This window comes from Perognathus longimembris, chromosome 2, assembly GCF_023159225.1.
Source record: "Perognathus longimembris pacificus isolate PPM17 chromosome 2, ASM2315922v1, whole genome shotgun sequence".
Taxonomy (NCBI): Eukaryota; Metazoa; Chordata; class Mammalia; order Rodentia; family Heteromyidae; genus Perognathus; species Perognathus longimembris.
Window position 1 is genome coordinate 121,169,183 of NC_063162.1, and position 23,091 is coordinate 121,192,273.

The 23,091-nt window shown below is 40.5% G+C and overlaps 1 protein-coding gene across 1 annotated transcript in view; it reads left to right on the plus strand.

Annotated features, from left to right (window-relative positions):
• Nucleotides 1-5,379, plus strand: part of Glcci1 (glucocorticoid induced 1) — a 69,015-nt gene extending 63,636 nt beyond the window's left edge. The window contains exons 8-9 of the mRNA XM_048340074.1: nt 2,075-2,195; nt 3,353-5,379. Coding sequence (XP_048196031.1) covers nt 2,075-2,195; nt 3,353-3,698 — 467 coding nt within the window. The 3' untranslated portion in view covers nt 3,699-5,379. The remainder of the gene's footprint in view (nt 1-2,074; nt 2,196-3,352) is intronic.
• The last annotated feature ends 17,712 nt before the right edge of the window (nt 5,380-23,091 follow it).

Below are 23,091 nucleotides of genomic sequence, written 5' to 3' on the forward strand. Positions count from 1 at the left end.
CTCAGTAAATTTTTAATTTGTCATTGAAATCAGTTATTTTAGAATATGTCTCTTTCAAAAGTGTTACATTTGATTTTAGATAATCAATCTCTTGCTTAATGTGTACTTAAAATAAAGGTAATCTTAATGGCAAAAAAAGAAATGATAAAATAATGGTATTCACAGGGAAATGGTCAGATCTTGAACGAATAATATTGAGCGAGACAAGCCTAGAGCACAGAGGACAAAGGCGCATGGTCTCCCTGATATGTGGTTGTTGGAGGGGGAGGGGAGAACAGTAGAGGTCATGTCTGTAAAGCAACGAACTTCTTTTCAAATGGTATTTCTACATATTTTGGTCAGCGACTTTACATCATCTCTCTAAAACCAAACAATTACTAAATAAACATAAAAAGGTCTAGGATAGACCTTCCAGGAGCACAATAGCTCAACAGCTACATACATATGATTATATAAGATGGGGCTAAGCAAAATGAACTCCAAGAGATGGAAACAGGAGGATTTTACTGTTGTCAATGTTTAATGTACTAGGTGTATTTCCTTGGATGTACCCCCTGTGGTCACTGTATATGATTCTGGCACACTGGATATTGTATATATGCTTATCTGAACTGGGGAAGGGAAAGAAAAATGAAGGAGGGTGTAACAAATATGACAAGAAATGTACTCACTACCTTATTATGTAACTATACCCTCTCTACACATCACCTTATCAACAAAATTTAATTTAAAAATATATAGGATAAATGTTGAATTTAAGAGAATTCAAATCTAATGGTATTAGAAGAAATCTCTAAAAATTTAAAGTCATTTTATTCAGTTCAAGACTATACATATTCTGTGAGGTAGCTTAATAATGATAAACTATGTGATCTTCCTAGCATTTCCAATAGTGTATCTTTGTTATGTTTTCAAACAGTAATTTTTCAACCAGAGATATAGCCATATTCATTCACAGGCATATTTGTGAAACTAACAGATGCTCTTTGAATCATTCGCAAAATGAAGTATTAGGGGGCATGGAAGGCCTACTCTGCGCATGTATGCTTGTAAAATTATTCCTATTACTGAGATTCTGAATATTGGACTATGTTATATATGCTAAACTAAATGCATCATACAAAATTGTAACAGAATTATGGTGCTAATGACTTTTTAAAAGCAAATTGAAAATACATCTCAATCAGTATTTTAGCAGTGGGAATTGCTTTGCATTAAGTCAAAATTTATATAAATAGGACTATTTATATATTTATACAAATATGTTACTGACTTTACAACTTGGCATCTGATGCATTTTGGTGGATTTGAATTTCCAAAACCATTTGCCAGATAGGAAAGGGAGAAATTATGTATAGTTTTTATAGCTTTTCATGAATAGATGGTTTTCTTTTAGGGCAAAAACTATGAGGAAAACATACTAGGTAGAGGTTTTTGGGTTCCTGTGTCTTCTAGTAGCTAAAATTCAAAGTGTGCTGAAAAAGCTCACTTATAGACAATTTAAAGGCAAAATTTAGGGGCCTATTACCTTTTATAATGGATAGATAGAAGAAATCAAGATACAAACTTTTCCCCCTGCAAACATTTTATATGTTATTCATGGTTCCTACTTTCTGCTAAATAATAATAATAAAAACTTCTGTAATGAAAGTTACTCCACATACCAGAATTTTTATGTAAATTGGGTTGGACAGTGAGAAAGCTTATAGAGAATTCTGTTTTATTATAATCTGTTTTAATTTATCTGTATGATCGATGCATATTACCCTACTCACATTCTTGAAATACATAACATTTGTTTTCAGTTTTATATATACTTTATTCAAAATGTAGTTTTCCTTTTCTGACTGAAATATCCTCCTTTATATTGTATAGCATGGCAGATACATTGATTTTTTTTTATTTAAAAGAAACACACTACACAAGGTTTTTAGAGGTAGCTTTGCAATCAAAAAAGCTCTGTGGTCGAAAAGAGAGTAGTAGTAGATATATTGTGAAAAGGTCTGTTTGGAAATCAAATTTAATTTAAAAGAGCTTTCAATCACTAGTTAATATAACTGCTTTAAATTTACAGACAGTGGGAGTAGCTCACCGTTACCCAAGTATGCTTCATCTCCCAAACCAAACAACAGCTACATGTTCAAACGGGAGCCCCCCGAGGGATGTGAGCGAGTGAAGGTCTTTGAGGAAATGGCGTAAGTAATGTCTTTTCTATCAGCTGGGATCTGTAAAGCTGTAAAGCTTTTTACTGAAACCAGCTGATTATAGATGAATTAACTACTCCATCCAGCTGATAATGTATTTTAAAAGCAAATTATGAAAAGGGAATTGAATAGGCAAAAGAGATCTTATTGAAGGAGAATGGGAGTCTGTATAAACCAGTTCAAAAAAAAAAATCCTTGGGAATTTATTCTTCCCATGAAAAGCCTTTATTTTATTTTGTTTTTCTTAAAAAGCTCTATTTTATCCTTAAAATATTTCTTTCAAGATCTTTACTAACTTAGATGGCTGATGAAAGGGGCAAAATTAATTTCCTTGTGTGACAAGTCTACAGGCAGTGCATTCCACAAGCCAGAGAAAAAGTGGTTTCTTTCCTTATAGATTCATCTAGCATGTTTGTTTATGAATTTAGGCTTTCTGCTCATAGATTTCCTACCTTTAATTTCAGTATGTGTAAGTTAAAAATCAAATTAGGAAAGAGGTTCATGCTGTAAATCCTGACTGAGAAACACAGAAGACCATGTGGCTCTTGGTTTCGCTGATCCTCATGTCCCAGTGCAGGCACCTAAGAGGCTACTGAACTCCTGCAACTTTGTCAAAGGCACTGACACTGGTCAGGCAAAAATTGAAGTCTTAGTTCCAAGAATGGAAGAGATCTTTTGGATCCTTCTCTGTTGAACTCTCTCTTTGAGAGACCCTCAAACCATTTTTCTTTGTGAGTAGAAGTATTTCTAGAGATGCAGAAATGGGAGGAAGTGCTTTAAACCAAGAAAGTGGTTAATGCCCTTCTGTACGCTTTTGCTTTGCAGAAAAGGTCGTCCTAACCTTGCATAATCTTCAGCTGTGATGTGGGAAACTTTTTCACATTCCTAAATGATTAAAAGCAAGTTAATGATCTCTAAAAGTTTGCCTGCCTAGTCCTTTTGAAAATTGTTTTGCCTCAAATACACATCAGAGCTGTGTATGTGAATAGTCTGCCAGCTGACTTGTGCTATGGAAGATGTTTACCCCTTTGTGTGCACTTAACCCATCCCTGCCATTCACAATTTAACTGTTCTAGAGCTCTCCAGTTTATTTAGAAAGTACCTGACCTCTTGGTGACTGTAAATTTTATTTTGTTTTGTGATTTTAGGTCTCGTCAGCCTATCTCGGCCCCTCTCTTTTCATGTCCTGACAAAAACAAGGTTAATTTCATCCCAACTGGGTCAGCTTTCTGTCCTGTAAAACTTCTAGGCCCTCTCTTACCTGCCTCCGACTTGATGCTCAAGAACTCTCCTAACTCTGGCCAGAGCTCAGCTCTGGCGACTCTGACCGTTGAACAGCTCTCATCCCGGGTTTCCTTCACATCTCTTTCTGATGATACCAGCACAGCAGGCTCCCCAGAGGCTTCTGTCCAACAGCCATCCCAGCAGCAGCAGCTCCTTCAGGACACACAGGCTGAGGAACACATCTCCGCTCAGAACTACGTGATCATATAAAGAGGGGGAGCCGGCCTCCACCCATATACCATGAATGAGAACAAGATCTCAGACATCTATCTGCATGGAGCGATGAACTTTCTCAACACACCAACACAAACTTAGCATTATAATGTATCTCTCAACACTGATCTTGGCAGGGACGGAACTCCTTTTCAGCAGTTTTTGTGGAAAGCAGTAATGCAAAATGTGTGTGTCATTCAGCATTTTAAGTGGAGACTATGCATTTCATTGTATGTTGGACAGATTAGTACTGTGTCCTTGTTTTGTTCCAAATTCTTCAGTATAAATAAGCTCTATATCAAAAGTTGCCTGTCTAAATAGAAAATGTCTTGCTGTGTTTTGTCCTATGGAAAATACTGTACTTCAGGATTATGTTTACAATTGATCCAGGTGTTTGTTTCTAACTTCTGTAATACATACAATGCAAAAAAAAAAAAAAAAGAAAATGGCCACAACAGTTGCACAGTGCCCACCCTATGGCCTCGCTTCAGGTACTTCAGTTGAAGTCTAAACTCAGGTAACTTGGAATGTATATCATATTGGGATACTAAATATTTCACAGCTAAAAAGCTAAAGAGGGAACATCACTCTTTTGCCTTTCCTTATTTTATGCATTTCCCTTTCCTCATTACATTCCACATTCTTAGAATTAGAAGTGCGTGCATTCAACTCTAGGAGAATGATAGCCCTGGACATGGGTGAATGTGAGAAGAACCAGCAAGTCTGTGGTATGTGACATCACTTTGTCATGTGGTTACCAGTAAAACAACTGTTGTATTCAACTGTTTCATCATGTGTATTTGTGGCTTTTTTAGAAGTTCAGGTGTTGCTCAGTTAATGACTGTTACAATGTTGCAAATGAAGTGTTGAGTACTAGACTGTACATGAACATTCCATATAGTGTGTGATGGAATTTAAAGACAAGAATATCTAGGGTTTAATTTCCAAATGAGCGAGGTTGACAGGGGGATGGTTGAGGTTTTTCTTGTTGAGATTAGACATCAGATCATTGCTCCCATTTTTATCTAAGGGCATATTTATAGTTTCTCCTTGAGATGGACATCTTAATTTTCAGGTTAAAAAGTGAGCTACTTTTGTTTTCCTCAATCTGTTTGTATGCATGAGTTTTTATCACATAGAATTCATAGGTCTCAGAATTGATACAGCATATGTGAATAAGCTGGTTGGTGACTTGCAAAAGCAATAGTTTGACGTCTCATTTAAGCCTCACATCATGAATAGTTCTATTAAGATTTTGGATGTGTGAGGTAGAGTATAAATGCAAGTGAATACCCTTGAACTTGAAGACTGACATAAGTTCTCCACAAAGTGCGAAGAGAGCCCTAGATATTCCTGATTGGTCAGTGTAGAGAGCCTGGCTTTCAGGCTTAGAGAGTATCCAAAAGTAAAGGGACGCTTATTAGATACTCAGAGAGTATCTATGGCACAGAGAGTATCCAACAGTAAAGGGAAGCTTTTGTATTTATATTCCATTGTTTTCAGCAAAACGTAGAGTTGTCTCATTTGTATCTAAAGTGTATGCCGCAATACTTCCTTATAAATTGAGGGAACAAGATGCCTATAGTTAAAGGAATGCTTAATTCCCTTCAATCATTCCTGGGTTTTCTTTGTTTTGTCTATCTTCTAAGGAGGATAGAGAAGGATAAGGGTGATAGAGGTAAAAAAAGCAACACCATTCTTTTAAAAGTGTGTGCATGCATGCGAGTGTGTGTGTGTGTGTGTGTGTGTGTGTGTGTGTGTGTGTGTGTGTGTGTGTGTACACCCTCTGTATTATTTTGTCATGATCCCAATTCTCTTCTTTCCACCAAAGTTTGCAGTAATATTCTCTCCAGAAAGTGCATTCTGGCTCCTTTAAATTAGTCAGTGTTATATTGTAGGAGACTGTCATGGAGAAAAGGACTCAGTTTACTTTGCCATCTTCACAAAGGAACCTTTTAAAACTATCTTATCAGCAGCAGCAGATACCTTTAACCCTAATAATCTCAGGCCTTGATGAAAATACTCTATTTTGTAGATTATGGTTAAAGGGAGAAAATTACTAGTTCCGTAAGATAAATATGAGCTCCATTTAACTTCTGATATCTGGTTTAGCATTCCATGATGTGTTGAACTTATGCTCTGCTTTTGTCCAAATAAGCTGCAATAGTATCAATATCAGTTCTAGAAAGTTAGACACAACATACTTTTTGGTGATGAAATCTGATGTACGATATTTATGGTGACATGTGCTTTTATTTTCTCATGAGAAACTAAATATGAATTGTGTTGTACATTTGTTCTTAGCATATATTAAAGTTTTGAACCAAATGTGTTAAAGATTATGCTTTGTCATGTAAATTTCCCAGAAGTTGTTGAGCTCAAATGTATCCTACATCCAGCTGTAGAAATTTGTCAAAAATTGTTTAAATTTTTTGTATATAGTTGTACTGTTTAATTTTAGCCACTGAGCTGAACAGTATTCGAGTTATCATACAATATGGCTTTACACAAGGAAATGTGTGGCTTCTGTTTTTGTATTTTTTCAGTATAGAAGTTCCTGTGTCTTATTTAAATAAAGTTATTAGTAAAACTGGAATCATTTCATGTGTGCTTTTGAAAAGCCAGGGTTTGGGGCACATTACCAACAAAGCTGAATTCAGCCCAGGGGAACAGCAACGCTCCGTGCTCAGCAAGTTCCTGACCTGTGTCTCTAGAGCTGTGGGGCACCTCTCTGATCAGATTTCTCCAACTTGCTTTCCTCTTGGCACTTAAATCGCACACTTTCCATTACAAGGTAAGAAGCTAGATGTCTAGAATTCCAAGTCTTTGTACTGCTCCCAGCTAGGAGCACGTTAAATAGAGAAAACATTGTTCCCGTATCATTATTTTATACCTAACAACTAATAGGAAGTGAGTTTAAGTTTAGTAAAATCACTTCCAAGGAAGTTGTATACATCTTAGAAAAAAAAGCTATTGTGATAAAATTTAGTTTTTCATCTCATTATCTTCCAAATAACCAACAAAGAACCTTGACAAAAGAAAGGAGAGTTGCTGTTATGCTCCAATTTGGCCCTGATTAGTCATGTGGGTGGCATGAAATTTCAGCAAAGCAAACTACTTTAAGAACTGACTTACAGGCAGTGTTGTTCATTTCTGAAGCACATCTTATCAACAGAATTGATGATAAGACTCAGCTTTTAAGGGGATGAGGGTATAGGTCAGTGGTGCTTGCCTACCGTGTACAAGGCCCTGTTTTAGAGCCCTAGCACCACAAATAACTAAAATCATTAAATTAAATTTTAAAATGACCATTTAGTAGCTCTGTCTTCTGGCTGCAAAATAAATTAGGACTTTTTTGAGGATGAGATCAGCTATATGAAAGGATAATACATAATTCATGTTGGAAATCATCTGAACTAGACACGGTGGTAAGTACCTCTAATCCCAGCATTTGAACGCCTAAGGAGGGAGGATCAAGAGTTCAAAGCCAGCTTTGACTACACAGTTCCAGGATAGCCCTGGTTATATAGCAAGACCTTGTCTCAAAAATTTGAAAACAATAAAAGACTAGAGATTGGATACAGGCACCTTGTATCGTAAATGTGATTTCTTTGAGACTAGAACATTTCAGTGCCTTACACAAAGCGGAGATCTGAGCAGAGAGCTGGTTTTCTTTGAATCTCCTCGAGCTACATGAGAAGCTGCTGGATTCTGTTGACATTGCACAGTGCCCTGCCCACAGCCCTTTGCTGTAGGAACAAAAATTCTAAGGTAAATGGACATCCTGTATGGAAGGATGCCACTTAATAGCCAATCAACCTAGTACAGTGACTTGTAGACTGAAGAATTGAACAGTGGTAACCCTTGAAATGTTTAGGTTTCCAGTGGCTCATTAATAGTGACCAGTGCCTCGGCCACATGACTTCATAGGATAATCCCCTATGAGGATTAAGGGGAATCTTAAGAGTGCATTTAAGAAGGACGTTTAAATATCCAACCAAGCTCCCAGTTTAGAAGGTGACTGGAAATCTCAAGCAGATTAGCTCAGTACTCACACATAACCTCATTCCATGAGTGCACTTGGGGAGGGCTGCAGCAATTCAGACTGAATCTAGACCATATCAAAACAAACTCCATACCTTTTCAGAGAAAAAAAAACATTCTCTAGCAAGAAATAGAAACTAAGCAGGGCCTAGTGGTGCATGCCTGCGATCCCAGCACACAGCAGGCTGAGGCTGGAAGATTGCAAATTGGAGGCTAGCCTGGGCTGTTACTTGACATTGTGTCTTAAAGCTCTGTGCTTGCTGAGAGCACTCTCTGTTTTGGGAACCTGACAAGATCCAGTGGTAGCCTACACATCCAAGTAGCAATGGGCTGCACAGAATAGGATTCTACTAATACAGCAATGTCCTTTGAGTTATGCCTTTGTTGTCAGGGATCTGTGTTCTCAGAACCAGGGGATGGCTTGTAATATATGTTTTTTGGTTTTTGTCCCTGGGTCTCAGCTCATGACTTCCTCTTTAAGTCAGGCCACAAAAACTCGGATTTCTGTCTCCCAAAGATAGATAATCAAAACTCCAAGCACTGCACCTAAAAAAAACTAACTACCCTTTATGAAATAGGTGTTAAGGCCCTTCTCATTCCATGGAATCTTTCCCATCTGTAAAGAAGGAATGATGCACAAAGAGACCAAAAAGCACCTGGACCATGCAGCCATCATAAACATCCAAAAGCATAGGCTTTGGAGAGTTTCTGGACAGGTGGAGGCTGCTGGAGGGGGAATGCATAGGGAGACATGGAAGCTTCTCTCCCCTTCCACCACACTTTCCCCTGTGCATCTCTTTATCTGTATTCTTTGTAATATCCTTTACACTAACACTTGCCATGAGGAAAGTCATATGATACTTGGGAAGTGAGTGGGCAGACCAATGGCGAGCAGCAGAGGCTTCTGGCCAAGAACTTTGCAGCAACTAAGGCCCTTTGGCAAGAAACATGGAAGTGCAGCCTCCAGCCCCAGGTGAGTCTGGAGGTGACTGCAATCTCCTGAGACAATTGAAGCCAGAACCAGTAGTTACATAGTTCCTAGGTTTCTGAGCATCCTGAAACTTGGTGATTAAATGCCTGTATATTGTTGTAATGTTAAGAGTTTTATGGTAATTTGTTGTATAGGGTTAGAGATCTAATATACTACAGCAGGGGCTGGTAATATGGCTTAGTGGTAAGAGTGCTTGCCTCATATACTACAGCAGTTGCCGTCATCTTCCGTACATATAGTCCCGTTGTTAGCACGAGGGCATCTACAGTGTGGCTATGTAAGTCTGTCCCTGACTCCAGAAAATGAGGCTTGGTTTTTCAGAATAGACAGCTTTGAAAGAAACCCTTTTGGATGTAAAGCCAAGCTAAAAGTATCTCACACAAAATTTTGTTATTTGAACAGGTCACATGTTAATAAATCTCCATTGTGTGTGCCTAAAAGTTAACTTGTCTAACACTAAACCACTTCAGAGAATACAGTGAAAGGGAAGAATTAAGACCCTTGGATGTTGGGGACAGCTGTGCCTTTAAGAGGGGACGACCCACTTAGCCCGTCCCCCCACCTTCCGGCTTCAACTGAAAGAGAAGCAAAGCAGCCCCCGCCTCTCCGCTCGGCCATGTGTGTAACGGCGGGCACCCCAGAAACCCGGTCCTTGGGGGGCTGTGGTCTCCACCCATAGAGGAAGTTCCGTGACATCACCTGATGGACAGTCCATCAAGCCAATCGTTAAAATCCAGTAGCCCCTCTCCTGTGCGCGCCTCTGGGGGTATAAATTGTTGGCCCCTCCCTTTATTAAACCAGAACACCCCTGAGGCCTTCTCGGGGACTCCCACACTTCCGTGTCTTCCTTGGTTGAAGGACATGGGGCGTCCTGCGACCACACGCTGACCGAGGCTACCTGGAGTCTCCGCTCCCGCGATTAATCCAGGGGAGGCGAGAGAGCAAGAGACGACCACATGGGAGAGGTGGACAAGCCTAGACCCTCCACGCAAATGGAGTAGTAAAGCTAAGCCCGGCACTTGGACAGCTGGGTGCTGGTGTCTTATACTTGTAATTCTAACTATACAGAAGCTGAGACCTGGAGGACTGCAATTCAAAGCCAGCATAGGCAAAAAAGTCTGAGATTTCATCTACTACTGACCAGCAAAATGCTAGACTGGATGTGTGACTCAAATGATGTGACATCAGTTGTAAGCAACAAAGCTGAGTCAAAGTGTGAAGTCCCTAAGTTTAAACCCTGGTAGCAGAAAAAAAAAAAAACAGCAAAAAACACTATAGAGAAATGGATTTTCTGTGGTAACTTATGCAAGAAAGAACGATTGGGTTTTACAACAGAAAAGGAGAGAAAATGAGACAAGTCAGAATTTCTCCAGAAAATGGACATTTTTTGATGTTACTTGTTTGGTTTGTGAGTCAGATGCTCACTGGGTATCCCACGCTGATCTTGAGCGCGTCATCTTACTGTAGCTGTGCAAGCAATGAGATTATAGGCATGTGCCACTACACTTAGCTTGAGCCTCTTTTTTTTTCTTTAATTAATAGAAGGCTGTGACCCAGTGGCTCTGAAACAGCTTATCCTATTGCACAGGCAAGAGACAGAAAATAGGATTTCTCAAAAGTTCCAGATGAGTTTGGTAATGGTTTCCCTCATTCCTAATAGCCATTTTTCTTAGTACTAAGAATTTGAACACTTAGATCATTTTTCTTCTGAAAGATTTGGTGATTAAAAAAAAAAGGACTGGGTTTCCCTTTCGCACTACAAATTCTACTCAAGTCTCGCCATCTGATTTAAGTATGACTTTGATGACATTCCTTTACCCAGAATTGGGTATGACCTGCAGGCAATGGATGTTATTTCAAACCACTGTCTGGAAGCAAGATGGATAAAGGTGGATGTAGGGCCCCACCAGGCCCTGCCAAAGGGAAAGAAGGGCTCATTCTGGAAAGCCAAACCTTTTCTTAGGTATTTTCTATTCTACTTTGTAAAGGGACAAGGTTATACTCAAGGGACAGGAGTTATCAAAGGACACTGCTCAGATGCTACGGTAAACAGCTTGCCATTTTTCATAGGGACTGGAGTCACAGCAGACAGCGGAATCTTACCCGACACTCCATTCATCTGCAATTTGATTACAGACAAAACCCTGTGGGGGCTCTCCTGCTTACCTTTCCAGTGACCACCCTGGAGCCAACCCTGGGAGCTTTGTATAAAGATACATTTCCATTTCAAATCTCTAACCTTTTCTCCTGAGTGTTCCCTTAAATCCATTGCCAGTACAGCAGGTGCTGTGGGAAGAAAATAGGGAGGGGAGTTAGATGAAGGCAGCTAGGGATGATGACTCATTCTGGTAGGTGGGTGAGAGCTTTTTACAATATTCATATGCCCTTTAGAAATATTTGATATTTTTTTCTCACAGTAAGCATGTATTCCTTTTGCCATGTTTGGTAAAGGATGAGGGAGCATCATGCCCTTGAGTGTGCAGGGTTGTTGACGGGCTTTTCTCAGCCTGCACCACCTTTTTCATCCAGCATCCCACATCCAGTCAGCAGCACGGTGGCTCTGAGTGAGCAGACTGCTTTACATATTTCTAACCTAAAGGCATGGTGAAAATGGAGGGAAGTGATCAACATGAAAATAAATGTTTAACCTAACTAGTAATCAAAGCAATGCAAATTACAACAAGCTGTTGCCTTAGGTTAACAAAGAATTAAAAAGAAGGAAGAAATTCTGTGCTGAGGGGAGGAAAGGGGATTATGGTCACTGTTATAGTTTGGATCATAAATGTTTCCCCCAAATCTATGTGTTAAACTTTTAGTCACCAGCCTGTGGCATTATTGGAGATGGTAGAACCCTTAGGCTACAGGACTGTGGGGCTTAGCAGGAGGAAGTAAGGCCATTGGGATCCTTTGAAGGAGATATTCAGACCCTCACCCCTTCCTGACTCTCCTTTGCTTTCCTGCCTGCATGAGGTCAACAGGTTTCCTCGGTCATATTTCCCCACCTTAATACTTTGCCAGCAAAGGCCAAAGTGACAGGCCAACCAACCATAGACTGAAAACTGTAAAAATATGATCCCAAATCATTCTTTCCTAATACGTTGTTTTTCTCAGGCATTTTCCCCCACAGCGACAGAAAGTCAACAGTCATACCTTCTTTCTATGAGAAAAACTGGTATATCATTTCAGAATAATGCGGCAGCAATTCGCAAGTGTCAAAGTGTCAAAGAGAAGGTTATAAACCTGTGTGATCATTTTTTTATATATATACATATATGTATTTGTGTGTGTATATACATGTGTATATGTGTGACACACCTATAATCTAAGACTGGCCCTATGTTAAGAAATGAACTGGCGCCAAGATCAAATATGAAACCTTGAGTTCAAAACTCAGTACTGATATATATATATATATGCATATACATATGCACATACATATATACATATATATGAATTCATATTCATATGTAAAAAAGATATGAAAGACACAACAGTTAATGGTGGTTATATCTTGCAGATAATTCTTTAACATTTACTTTTGCCTATATCTGTTTTGTATTAAGCATATAATTTGGGAGACAATGCATGCTCGTTTCTAAATACCAAGGGAAGAGAAGAAGTAGGGAGTAAAGGAAGAAAATGGCAGTAGGAGATTTTGTTGTAACAGAAATGAGCAGATGATTTCATATCAGATGATGTGAGAGGATGCAGGGTAGTGTGAACTTTGGCTCAGTGGGAGAATCCACATATGATGTATAGTTTCAGGCTTTCCCCTAGGGGGAAAATGGCCCTGATATCATCATACTAAGATAAACAGGATTAAATTATTTAACCCTGGAATGGGGTTGAGTTATCTGTGGGGAATCAGAGAAGACAGTGTTTCCTGGAGTGTAGCCCATACTAATATTTAAATGAATTCATAAAATAGGTACTAGGGAGGAAAGAAATATGTCCTGTCATTTTTTTCTTCTTGAACTCCTTCGTGTAAAAAAATCAGACAGGTTCCCAACAGAAAACTCTACAAGCCTGAAAATAACAGAGATCGTTCTTGAATGTGATTCCTGTGTCTAGTTTGATTAGTATGTCTAGTTGAGGGCTGTTGGTTTCAATTTTATCAATTTTTATCAGTTTTATGCTTAGTGTGGGTAAAAGAGCCAGTACCCTGAACTTGGAATGAGAGTTGGAAATAAGAGCATTGGACAGGCTGTAATAGGTGCCTTAATTGACCAGCTTGTGGGCTGTTCTTATTAGTCTTGGACTCCGTAATGGGAGTAAGGGAGAGGACTTAGGCATTCAGACCCCTGCGTGTCTCTCAGTTGCAAGTTTCTGCCCCATAGTCAAAGAAGCAAGTGTTGGCAATATGCTATCTGATATGCTATCTGATTTTTTTTTGTCAGTTGACAGTTCATACTTGGTAAAGTTACGTCCTTCCTACCTTCAGAACCCAATAACCATGTGACACAAGAAAATGGGATAGATATTGACATTAAATAGGAATGAATGATAACCCTATCAGTCTGTGAATCTTTACTTATAAAATCGAGACAATTTTTCTGTCTTAGTCTGTCTGGCTGCCATAACAAGCCCTACAAACTGAGTGGCTTAAATAACAGGAAGTTATGTCTTGCAGTTCTGAACGTTGGTGAGGTTTGGTCCTGATGCGGGTTCTCTGACATGCAGTAGGCTGCTCTGTTGCTCTTCACCTAGCATTTCCTGAGAAAGCAAGCAAGCTTTCTTGTGTCTCTTTTCATTTGGATCAGCAAAACACACACACACACACACACACACACACACACACACACACACACACACACACCTATTATTATCTCATTTTCCTTTATCTCCCAAGGCCCTATATCCAGATACACTGTCACTGCGGATTACAGCCTTAACATATATTTTGAGGGGCACACAATTCAGACCATAGTCATATAATTTCAAGTATTGGGGAGTTTGTATAGCAATTGAAGCTCCCATTCACTGCTAATAGGAGTGTAGAATGATGTAGCTTAAGCACAGTGTTGTTATGTAGTCTTGAGGTTCCACTGCTAAATATGTACTTAAGAAAATAAAAACACTTATGTACTTAAAAGCTTGTACACAAATGTTATTCACAATAGACCCCAAATAGAAGCAATCCAAATATCAAACAATTCAATAACTATATATAAAATGTTTGTATATAATATATTTGCATATATATACATGTGCATAATATATTTGCATATATACATATATATGTGCATCGTTGTATGCATATATACCATCTGCATACAATTAGGTATTTAACAATAAGAAGGAATGAAATGCTACATATACATTGCTTCCAGGATGAGCCTTAAAAAGCATTATGTTATAAGAAAGATGCCAGTCACAAAGGAGACCGAATAATGAGAGGAAAAGTAGACAAACACAGTCATAATATTCTATGTACATACATAAAAAATGGAAGGTGAAAACTTGAAGGAACAGGTGAGGTTGGAATAGCTTGGTTGGGGAAGAATGATAAAAAGGGATTACACTGACCAAGATGTATTGTAGACATAGATGGACATGTTCAATTGAAACCATTTTGTACAACTATCCAAAAATATGAAAATTAAATTTAAGATTATTTTAAATTAATTTATTTTAAGAAAGACCACTTCCTGTATAAACCCACTGATATCCAATGTTCATTTCAGGAAAATCCTGAGAGACAGAAAAAAATTAATGATTGCTAGTATCTGAGTCAGGGGAGAAGGAAGTCACTCCTAATGGGTACAAAGTTTTTGAGAGTGACAAAAATATTCTGGCATTACATAATGATGATTGTTGCATGACCCTGTTTGTAGACTTTTTAAAAATCACCAAATTGTATACATAAAGGGTATATCCTATGACATATGAGATAAACTGTGATTTAAAAAATTATACATACAATACTTGAAAATGAACCATACAACTTGTGGGTGGGGGCTGGGAGGGAAAAGCTGAGAGAGAGCAAGGGAAGGGGTGACATTGTCCAAAAAGAAATGTAATCTTTACTTGACTTAGGTAACTGTAATCCCTCTCTACATCACCTTTATAATAACATTTTAATTTTTTTAAATAAAATAGAAGTATACACACAAAATATGTTACGCCAAGTTAAGGTGATGAATAGTGGCTGTTTTGTTTTCTACAGTCTGTGTAGGATCAGAAAAGCTGAGGGAATAAGCGCATGGGCATAGTTAATAGATCAAAGAATTAATTCAACAGATGAGAGCAGCACACTTTCTCAGATGTCCACAGAATATAATTGCATTTTTCCTTGGTTTTAATAGGTGTGATGGTCAGGGCTGCCATGGTTGTCCAGCAGACCTTCTACACTGTCTCCTCTGTGGTCCTGAGAGTCTCTCTCTTCACCTTCCCCAGACCTGGAAAACAAGCCCAGGGGTTGTGAACAGTAGAAGCTTCAACCTGGGCCCTCTCTCTTGTCTTTTCCAGGTACTTTTTCTTTAACTATGGACTGTCCTAGTTATAGGAAAGCAAAACTAGTCGGCTTGGCTCTTGGCTTCTCACCATAGGCTCACCATTGGAGTCCAAGGTGGAGGAGCCAGGACTCCCCTTGGGCAGGTTCTGAGGGCAGGTAACAGATGGGTGGCAGACTGTAGGTAACCATAGCTCAGGCTTATGTGCAATCAGGATTTGCTTTCTCCCTGCAAGCTTCTTCCTTTCCAGCTGGAGCCAAAGTCACCGCTCACCCAGGATGGCAGCTCCCATTGGCAGGATAAAAATACACCTCAGTTTGACTGCTGGGCCCATGCATGGCCATCTCAGTCTTTAAGGACAGAGAGAAAGAGTACAGAAGGTGGGGCTTTCCTGCTGGGAAAGGGACCTGGGATCCTCTGGCTTGCTTCTATAAGGATGCTGAGGGCTGTCAGTACTACTTAGGAAGTTCCAAGAACTCTGCTGGTACCTTCTGCATCAGTGTAACACCATGATAATCATGAATGTTACGTATTTTTGTTATTCATTTAAGAATTTATAGAAGTTCTAGACTATTTCCCTGGTTAAAAATCCACATGGGTGCATTTCGACAAAAACCTATGTATGACCAGAGAGGATATATAAAATTGTGAAGCTATGCAGTCCATAAATCCTCAGACCACAGCAGAATTTATAACTCAGTCATCATAAATACACAGAAGCAAGGGTGTTGATTTGTCAAGGACTATCCCCTATCCATCTTTTCAGTATCCCTATTCAGGTAGCCCATGCTTTGTGGCTGCACAGGCTTCTGCTGTTTTGTAGGAATTATGTATTGCTTCTGTTATTCTTAGTTATTGCTTTTTATAATTGATAGGACATTGTTTCAGTAATTCACAATCAAAGAAGGAAGAAACTGACAAACTCTGATTCTTCTCTGGGTGAAAAGTTATTCTGTCAGGCCAACTGTGTTGGCTTCCTGAGCTGGTCAGCTGAGACCAGAGGCCCTGTGGCTCAAAGCATGGCTTAGTTGTTTAAGACTGTTGCTTTCATTGCGGAACAGCAGCTGGAAATGCTTAAAAATGAGAACATGGGTGAGGACGGTATTTTTAATATTGGTGGATAACATTATATTCTCAGAATTTTTCCAATCTCCTGTAAGAAGACAGAACTCCTAGTATTATAAGATCTTTATACACTAAAACTAAACACACACACACACACACACACACAATCCTTTAAGTAATACTTACATATTTGCTTCTTTCCTTGAAACTAAATAGATTAACTGTTGCAAGGTTTACAGAATTTTGAAGACCAAGAACCCTTTTCATGCTTTTTTATTAGTACTGTTAATTTTTATTAGCATACATTCACTGTACAAAGGGGTTTCGTTGTGATATTTACAACATGCATATAATTGATCAAATTCACCCCATTTACATCACTCTTAAACCCTCTCATTTTTCCTCCCTACTTTCCTTTTAAACAATTTGCAAGGCTTCATTATGCTATATATATGCATATATTCTTTACATAGCACATATATTATACTACATAGATATATACCTTATAGTTCTGTACTATTAAAGTACTTGGAAAGAAGTAGTAGCATGGTGCTCTAATAATATTCCATTATTCCTGGCCATTTTCCAGTCCCCTTGCGCTTTGATAGAGCTCTATGGTCATTTCTAGGTAACAGGGAAGAGGAATGTGCCATTCCTTGGATGTAACATAGCGTAGCCAATGCATGACCCTCCAGCTCTGCCTTTCTTTGCAGCAGAGACGGAGAAGCTCGCTTGTTTCATGTCATTGGGTTGTTGTTGAAGAAGAATCTATCTTGTCCTGACTTACACGCTCAAAGGTGTGAGGGAATAGTGCTGCCTTCTCAGAAGTACATGATCCCAGCATCTGCCTCCCAAGCTGAGTCTTGCTGGCTCTCCATAAGTGTTGGCATCGTGTGCAGAGGACCCAGAACCCAATTTCTTTACTTTCTATTTGGGAGTCATTTTTATTAAAGCATAATTACGCATGACACAATTCATCCTTTTAATGTATAAATGTATAAATGTATAGATTTTCTAAAATGCATGTTAATATATAACCATGAACAGAATCCATTTACAGGTGACTTCCATTTCCCCACATTCTCCTGTGTTCCTTTGGAATAAACCACATTCTACCCTATATCCCTGGCAAACACAAATATGACATCTGTCCTTACAATGTTGTCTTTTCCAAAATGTCATTCAAAACAACCATGCAGTATAAAGCCTTTTTGCAGGGGAGAAGGGCAGAAGAGGGAAACAACATTTGATGTTGGAATACTTTTGACTTTATAGAAATTTTGCCAAGATAGCACAAAATACCCACATACCCTTTCTCCAACTTCTCCTCTTAATAACTACTTACATACTTACAGGAAATTTGTCAAAATTAAGAAATCAACGTTGGCACAACACTATTAACTAAGGTGTCAACTTTATTTGTACTTCACCAGTTTTTCCAGTTATGTCTTTTATTGGCTTTGGAATACAATCCAGGATCCAACATGGTGTTTGGTTGCCATGGTGCCTTAGGTTCTCCCAATTCATGGTCATTTCTTAATGTTTTCTTTCTTTTTTCATAAAGTTAGAACTTTAGAAAGGTAATGGTTGAGTATTTTATAGGAAGCCTCTCAATTTGGGTTTGTTTGATATTGTTCTTATTTCTCAACTGGGCTATGAGTCTTGGGTAAGATACCACAGAATGAAGTGCTCTTCTTGCGACATAGCAGGGGCACATGATTTCAATGTGAGTTATCGTGGTGTTGTGTGTATCAGTATCTCCTTCATGTTTGCTGATAAATAACACTTCCTGTGTGCATATGTCACAGTTTTTATTAAATCATCTTAACAGCGGAAAGACTTTTGGGCTGTTTCCAATTTGTGGAGATTATGAATAACGCTGCTATACATTCACATACAGGTTTCTGTGTGAACATATTTTCTGTTTTTTTTTTTCTCCAGGGTAAATTCCTAGGTGTGGGATTGGCAGGTTGTACAGTAAATATGTGTTTAACCTTCTGTGAAACTGCCAAACTGTTCCCCCAAGTGGCTGTTCCATTTTGTCTACCCATCAACAATGTGGGGGAGCTCCAACTACTCTGCATCCTAATTTCTTTTGATCAGCATTCTGGCTAGTGCTTGCTTTAACGACAACAACAAAAAAATACCTTTATGAGTGGTGAGATTTACAGAATATCCTTTTTGTCCAGCAGAGAAACCCTTTCAGTTCTCCCAGCCCCAGTATACAAACTTGTCCAGATTTATGGAAAACAAAACAGCAGCCTACCATTAAATGTTCTACTTCTCTTCTCCTCCATTCCTTGGCTTTTACGAATCAGTTAATAGAGAAAATGTGACGTGAAGAGTCTTATGGAAAGTCAATGGGAGAGGAAGCAGTCTCTGTCCCTCCATTTTAGTCCCTCTATTTTTTTATTAAGAGGGGATTCGCCCTCCCCCCACCCCCAAAGAAAACATCATCTGCTTGAAGCTGGCAGGCTTGAAAGCCATCAGCAGCCAGTGGGCACGACGGTGGGGCACAGCCATGTGCTTTAACCAGTTTTCAAAACTGGTGTGAGCTTTCTAAGATGAAAGTTCTTAGATAAATACAATTTGCAGTTGATCAAGTCTTGGTTTGACCATACAATGTCTGCCCACAGAGCAAACTCTGTCCATCAATCAATCTATCTATCTATCTATCTATCTATCTATCTATCTATCTATCTATCTATCTATCTTGCCAGTACAGAGGCTTGAACTTGGGGCCTGCATGCTGTCTCTTAGCTTTTTGCTAGGCTGGTCTCTATCACTTAATCAACAGCTTCACTTCCTGCTTTGTTGTTGGCTAAATGGAGATAAGGGACTTTCCTGCCCTTGGCTGGTTTTGAATTGTGATCTTATTTTCCTGAGTAGCTAGGATTACAGGTGTAAGCCACTGGCACCCTAGCTGAGTTTCTTTCTTATTCTTTCTTTTTTTTTTAACAAACTTTTCGTCTCAATTTCTTCATCTGGATAGAAAACGTGCTGGATGCAGAAGGCCCTGTAATGCTCTTATAATGCCTTGAAACTAGCTAGAAGAAGCCTCAATAGGTCACTGAGAGCTCCAGGCTTCTGGTATAAGTGCTTCTGGTATAGAGTCCCCTTAGAGAGACCTCTGGGAAACATTCCAGTTCTTGAACCATTACTGCCTCTCTGGAAAGAATAGACAAGTAACTCTCCGAAGTCATTCCAGTGGAGAGTAGAGCAGATCTCAACTGCCTTTTCCTGCCTAGTGTTTATTCCTTGTCTCTGTAGCAACACCCCGGTTTGCCTGAAGGAACTATGCTTTTCTCTTTCTTTAGTTCTTGAGTGTCAGAATCCAGGGATAGGAACATGAAAAGCTGGACAAACAGCATATTTCCTGCCCTCTCTTGATCCCAGTGACAGAAAAATGGACACATGAGTTCAAGCAGGCTCTATTCTAAGAGCTTACCTGAAGAACCTGGCTGCATTTTTGCCTTCTTGTTAAAAGAATCTGTTTGAATGAAGAAACGGAGGTGTTGGAGCTGAGATCTAGTAAGGCTATCAACCAAGCCCCTAGATTCAGTTGTGCCTAAAGCCTTGACCTACATTATCTAAGCCAATAAAGTTGCCACCATATTTTTGATGGTTAGTCAGCTTGAGTTGTCCTGGGTTTCAGTAATGATGTGCTCTTTGAACTTTATTTTTCTCATCCAAGCATGCTCTTGTTTCAAGGTTCCGGAACCCTAGTTACACTTGATATATTTTTAAAAATTTTTGCTGCTGGTACTGGGTCTTGAACTCGGGGTCTAGGTACTGTCCTTGAGCCTTTTCTGCTCGAGGTTAGCACCTTACCACTTGAGCCACAGTTCTACTTCTTTTTATTTTTTTTAATTGTTAATTGTAGATAAGAATCTCACAAACTTTCCTGCCAGGGCTGACTTTGAAACCTCAATCTTCAGCTGTCAGCTATCTAGAATTCCAAGCAAGAGTATCAGCTTTTGTTTTTTGTTTTTTTTTCCGTGTGTGTGTGTGTGTGTGTGTGTGTGTGTGTGTGTGTGTGTGTGTGTGTGTGTGTGTGTATATGAAAGAGTTAAGTTTAGAAGCCCCATAAAAAGCAGTACAGGTTGCCACCACTCCCTGGAGCCCTCTCCTGATCCTAAACCTTGGTCACTCATCAGAACCATTCTCAATGCAGAATTCCTGGCAGCCATTGCCAATCCTTTGGAGTTGTCCTTAAGCTGATGTATGTTTTCCACCAAAGCTGAAGAGACCTAGATCACTGCACGGTGAATGATGCCAGTTGAGGGACTGGGAAGATGATTTAAATCAGAGGACTAATTCCAGGGCCAGTCTAGAGGACACTAGTTGATTACAAAGACAGGTGCAACTGTTAAATATTGGCATAACCAAAATAGGGTTAAGATTTAGCCTTGAGCCATTGCCAGGGGTAGCCTCTGGGGGTGTAGTAGTCTTTGGGAGGGGGAGTGTGGAACTGAGTGAGCCGGCTCCACGAGCAGCAGTGTGGGTGAGAGAGTCCTGGCAGGTGCCATCTTCACCCAGATGGCTGGGCAGCCTCACAAGGCGCCTTGGGGGTGTGAATGGGGGAAGAGCCCTGGCTCACACCAGTTTTGAAAACTGGCTAAAGCACATGGCTGTGCCCCACCGTTGTACCCACTGGCTGCTGATGGCTAACAAGCCTGCCAGCTTCAAGCAGATGATGTTTTCTTGGTGGGGGGTGGTGGTGGTGGTGGAAACCCCTCTTAATAAAAAAGCACTGACTCTTCCTAAATTGGTACATTTCTAATTCTGAAGCTGATGGATGCTTTTCTCACTCTCCCAGAACTCAAAATCAACTTGACATTTCTAAAATTACATTTTGAAGCAAATGAATTTATAAAGTACACCAAGAGCCCATGCCAGCCCGAGACACAAGTATGCAAGGAAGAAAAGTGTCATTTCTGGATCCTTCTCTTCAATGTGTCCATCATTTATCCATTGGCAGTGGGGGGAGAGGGACAGAGAGCTAGATGTGCAGAGCACTCAAAATGGCAGGAAAAACAGTCCCAGTACCCTGGACTAACATTTCCCCAAGGGTGCCTGCCCAGTGCAAGTGTGAATCAGGCTGGCCTCCCCACATGGGATAAAAAACGAAGGAGAAGCAAGGGTAAGGCACCTTTGTCTTCTTCATGTCCGAGACAGGCTGTGGGCAGCTGGGTAGGCCCCCCGAGGTGGCTCCCAGAGGAACCCCCTGGCCAGCGTGCAGCCCACTTACAAGAGAATCAGGCAGCAGCTGCTTCTCCTTAAACTGGAGAGGTGGTTGAGGGGCTTTGTGTGAGCCTGGATCAAAACACGCCTATCAAAAGGGATCAAGAGGCTAGCCAAGTGGACTGCAGATGGGAGAGGGGATGGAATCCCTTTCTTTTCTTTCATTTTTAGAAAGTAAAGAAAATTTGAGGAGAAAATGCCTCCATGGGCAATTCTTTCGCTTTCCCTATTTACAGAGCCTGTTCAACTCCCACAATCCTCGCCCCTTCATCCACAGATCAATTTTAAAATGCAGCCTGTGGTATTTAAAGCCATTCAGAAATGGAACCTCCCCACCCCCCATGCCTGCCCTCCAGCTTCACCTCCTCCTTGCTGGTGCTGTGTTGCTTCTGGGCTACAAACATGACCCAGGATGCAACTGGGACCTAAATTCTGTCAAGGGCAAGTTGATTTGGCAATCATTAATCCTTTGCTTCCTAGTTGCTGGGGAGAGATTTGGGGAAGTAGGGGCCCAGTTCTCTAGGGCGGCAGCACCTCATGGTAAGAAGCGACCAAGCTTACCAGAGTAGACAGCAGCATCCTGGCCTGGCTTTATGAGATGGGCAGAGGAAGGGCTTGGATCAGGGAGTTTTCAGGCAAAGATGAGTGCTGGTTCTGAATCATGGAACCTGGGGTTGCAATTGGGAGACCTCCAGGACCTTGAGGAGCCTCTTGGGGGAATGAATAGGTAGGGAGGGCTGTGAGGGTAGCCTAGGGAGACACACAGCAAGTGTTCCTGTGTGTGCTCAAGGAGGAGTGTGAGGCAGGGTCCTGGTGTGTATGTTGATGTCCTCAAAAAGAGGACAGGGGTTATGTCAGTGGGCAGCTCCTTCCATCATCCATAGTGCTCTTTGAGTCAGGAGAGACCTGCTGGCCTAGCCAAACATCAAGAACCGTTTTTCCCCCCGGTTTATCACCAAGTCCACGATCATGCAGGGCTGTAAGTGCATTGAAAGGAGCCCATGGGCTTCTGTGAGACTGTGGGGCCTTACCAAGCGGGTCCTTCCTGACACAGGAAGGCGACGTGCCGGCTCTGGGGTCTGTCACACCAGTAGAGTATCTGTCCTTGTGCTCAAATGCCAGATCCTGTGAAAGTCTCACGCACCTAGCAATGCATGGGGTGTAGTTGGTAGCTACAAGGCTGCAGGCAGGACTCTTCCTCCTCCTCCTCCTCCTCCTCCTCCTCCTCCTCCTCCTCCTCCTCCTCCTCCTTTGTCCCCTTCCAGCCTCCACACCCACAGAGCAACACTGCGTCCCCACAACAGAATCCATGGCTTACCCTTGCATATCAAATGTTTTCTTCTTAATTAATAAAAAAAAACAAATAAACAAACATGCCATGTGGCTCCAGAAATGCATGCTTTTGGATTCCAACCATGATGAGGTCAAAAGGACATGGCAGGATCTGCAAATATGGCTGTGCCCTGTCAAAAGCAGAGAAACCCAATGCCTCTTCTCCCCCCTTACCCACCCACCCCGGCCCTGTGAGGATACCCACTACCAGGCAAAGCGCTGTGGGGATGGTGCGGTGTCTTTGTTTGGCCAGAGCTTTCTT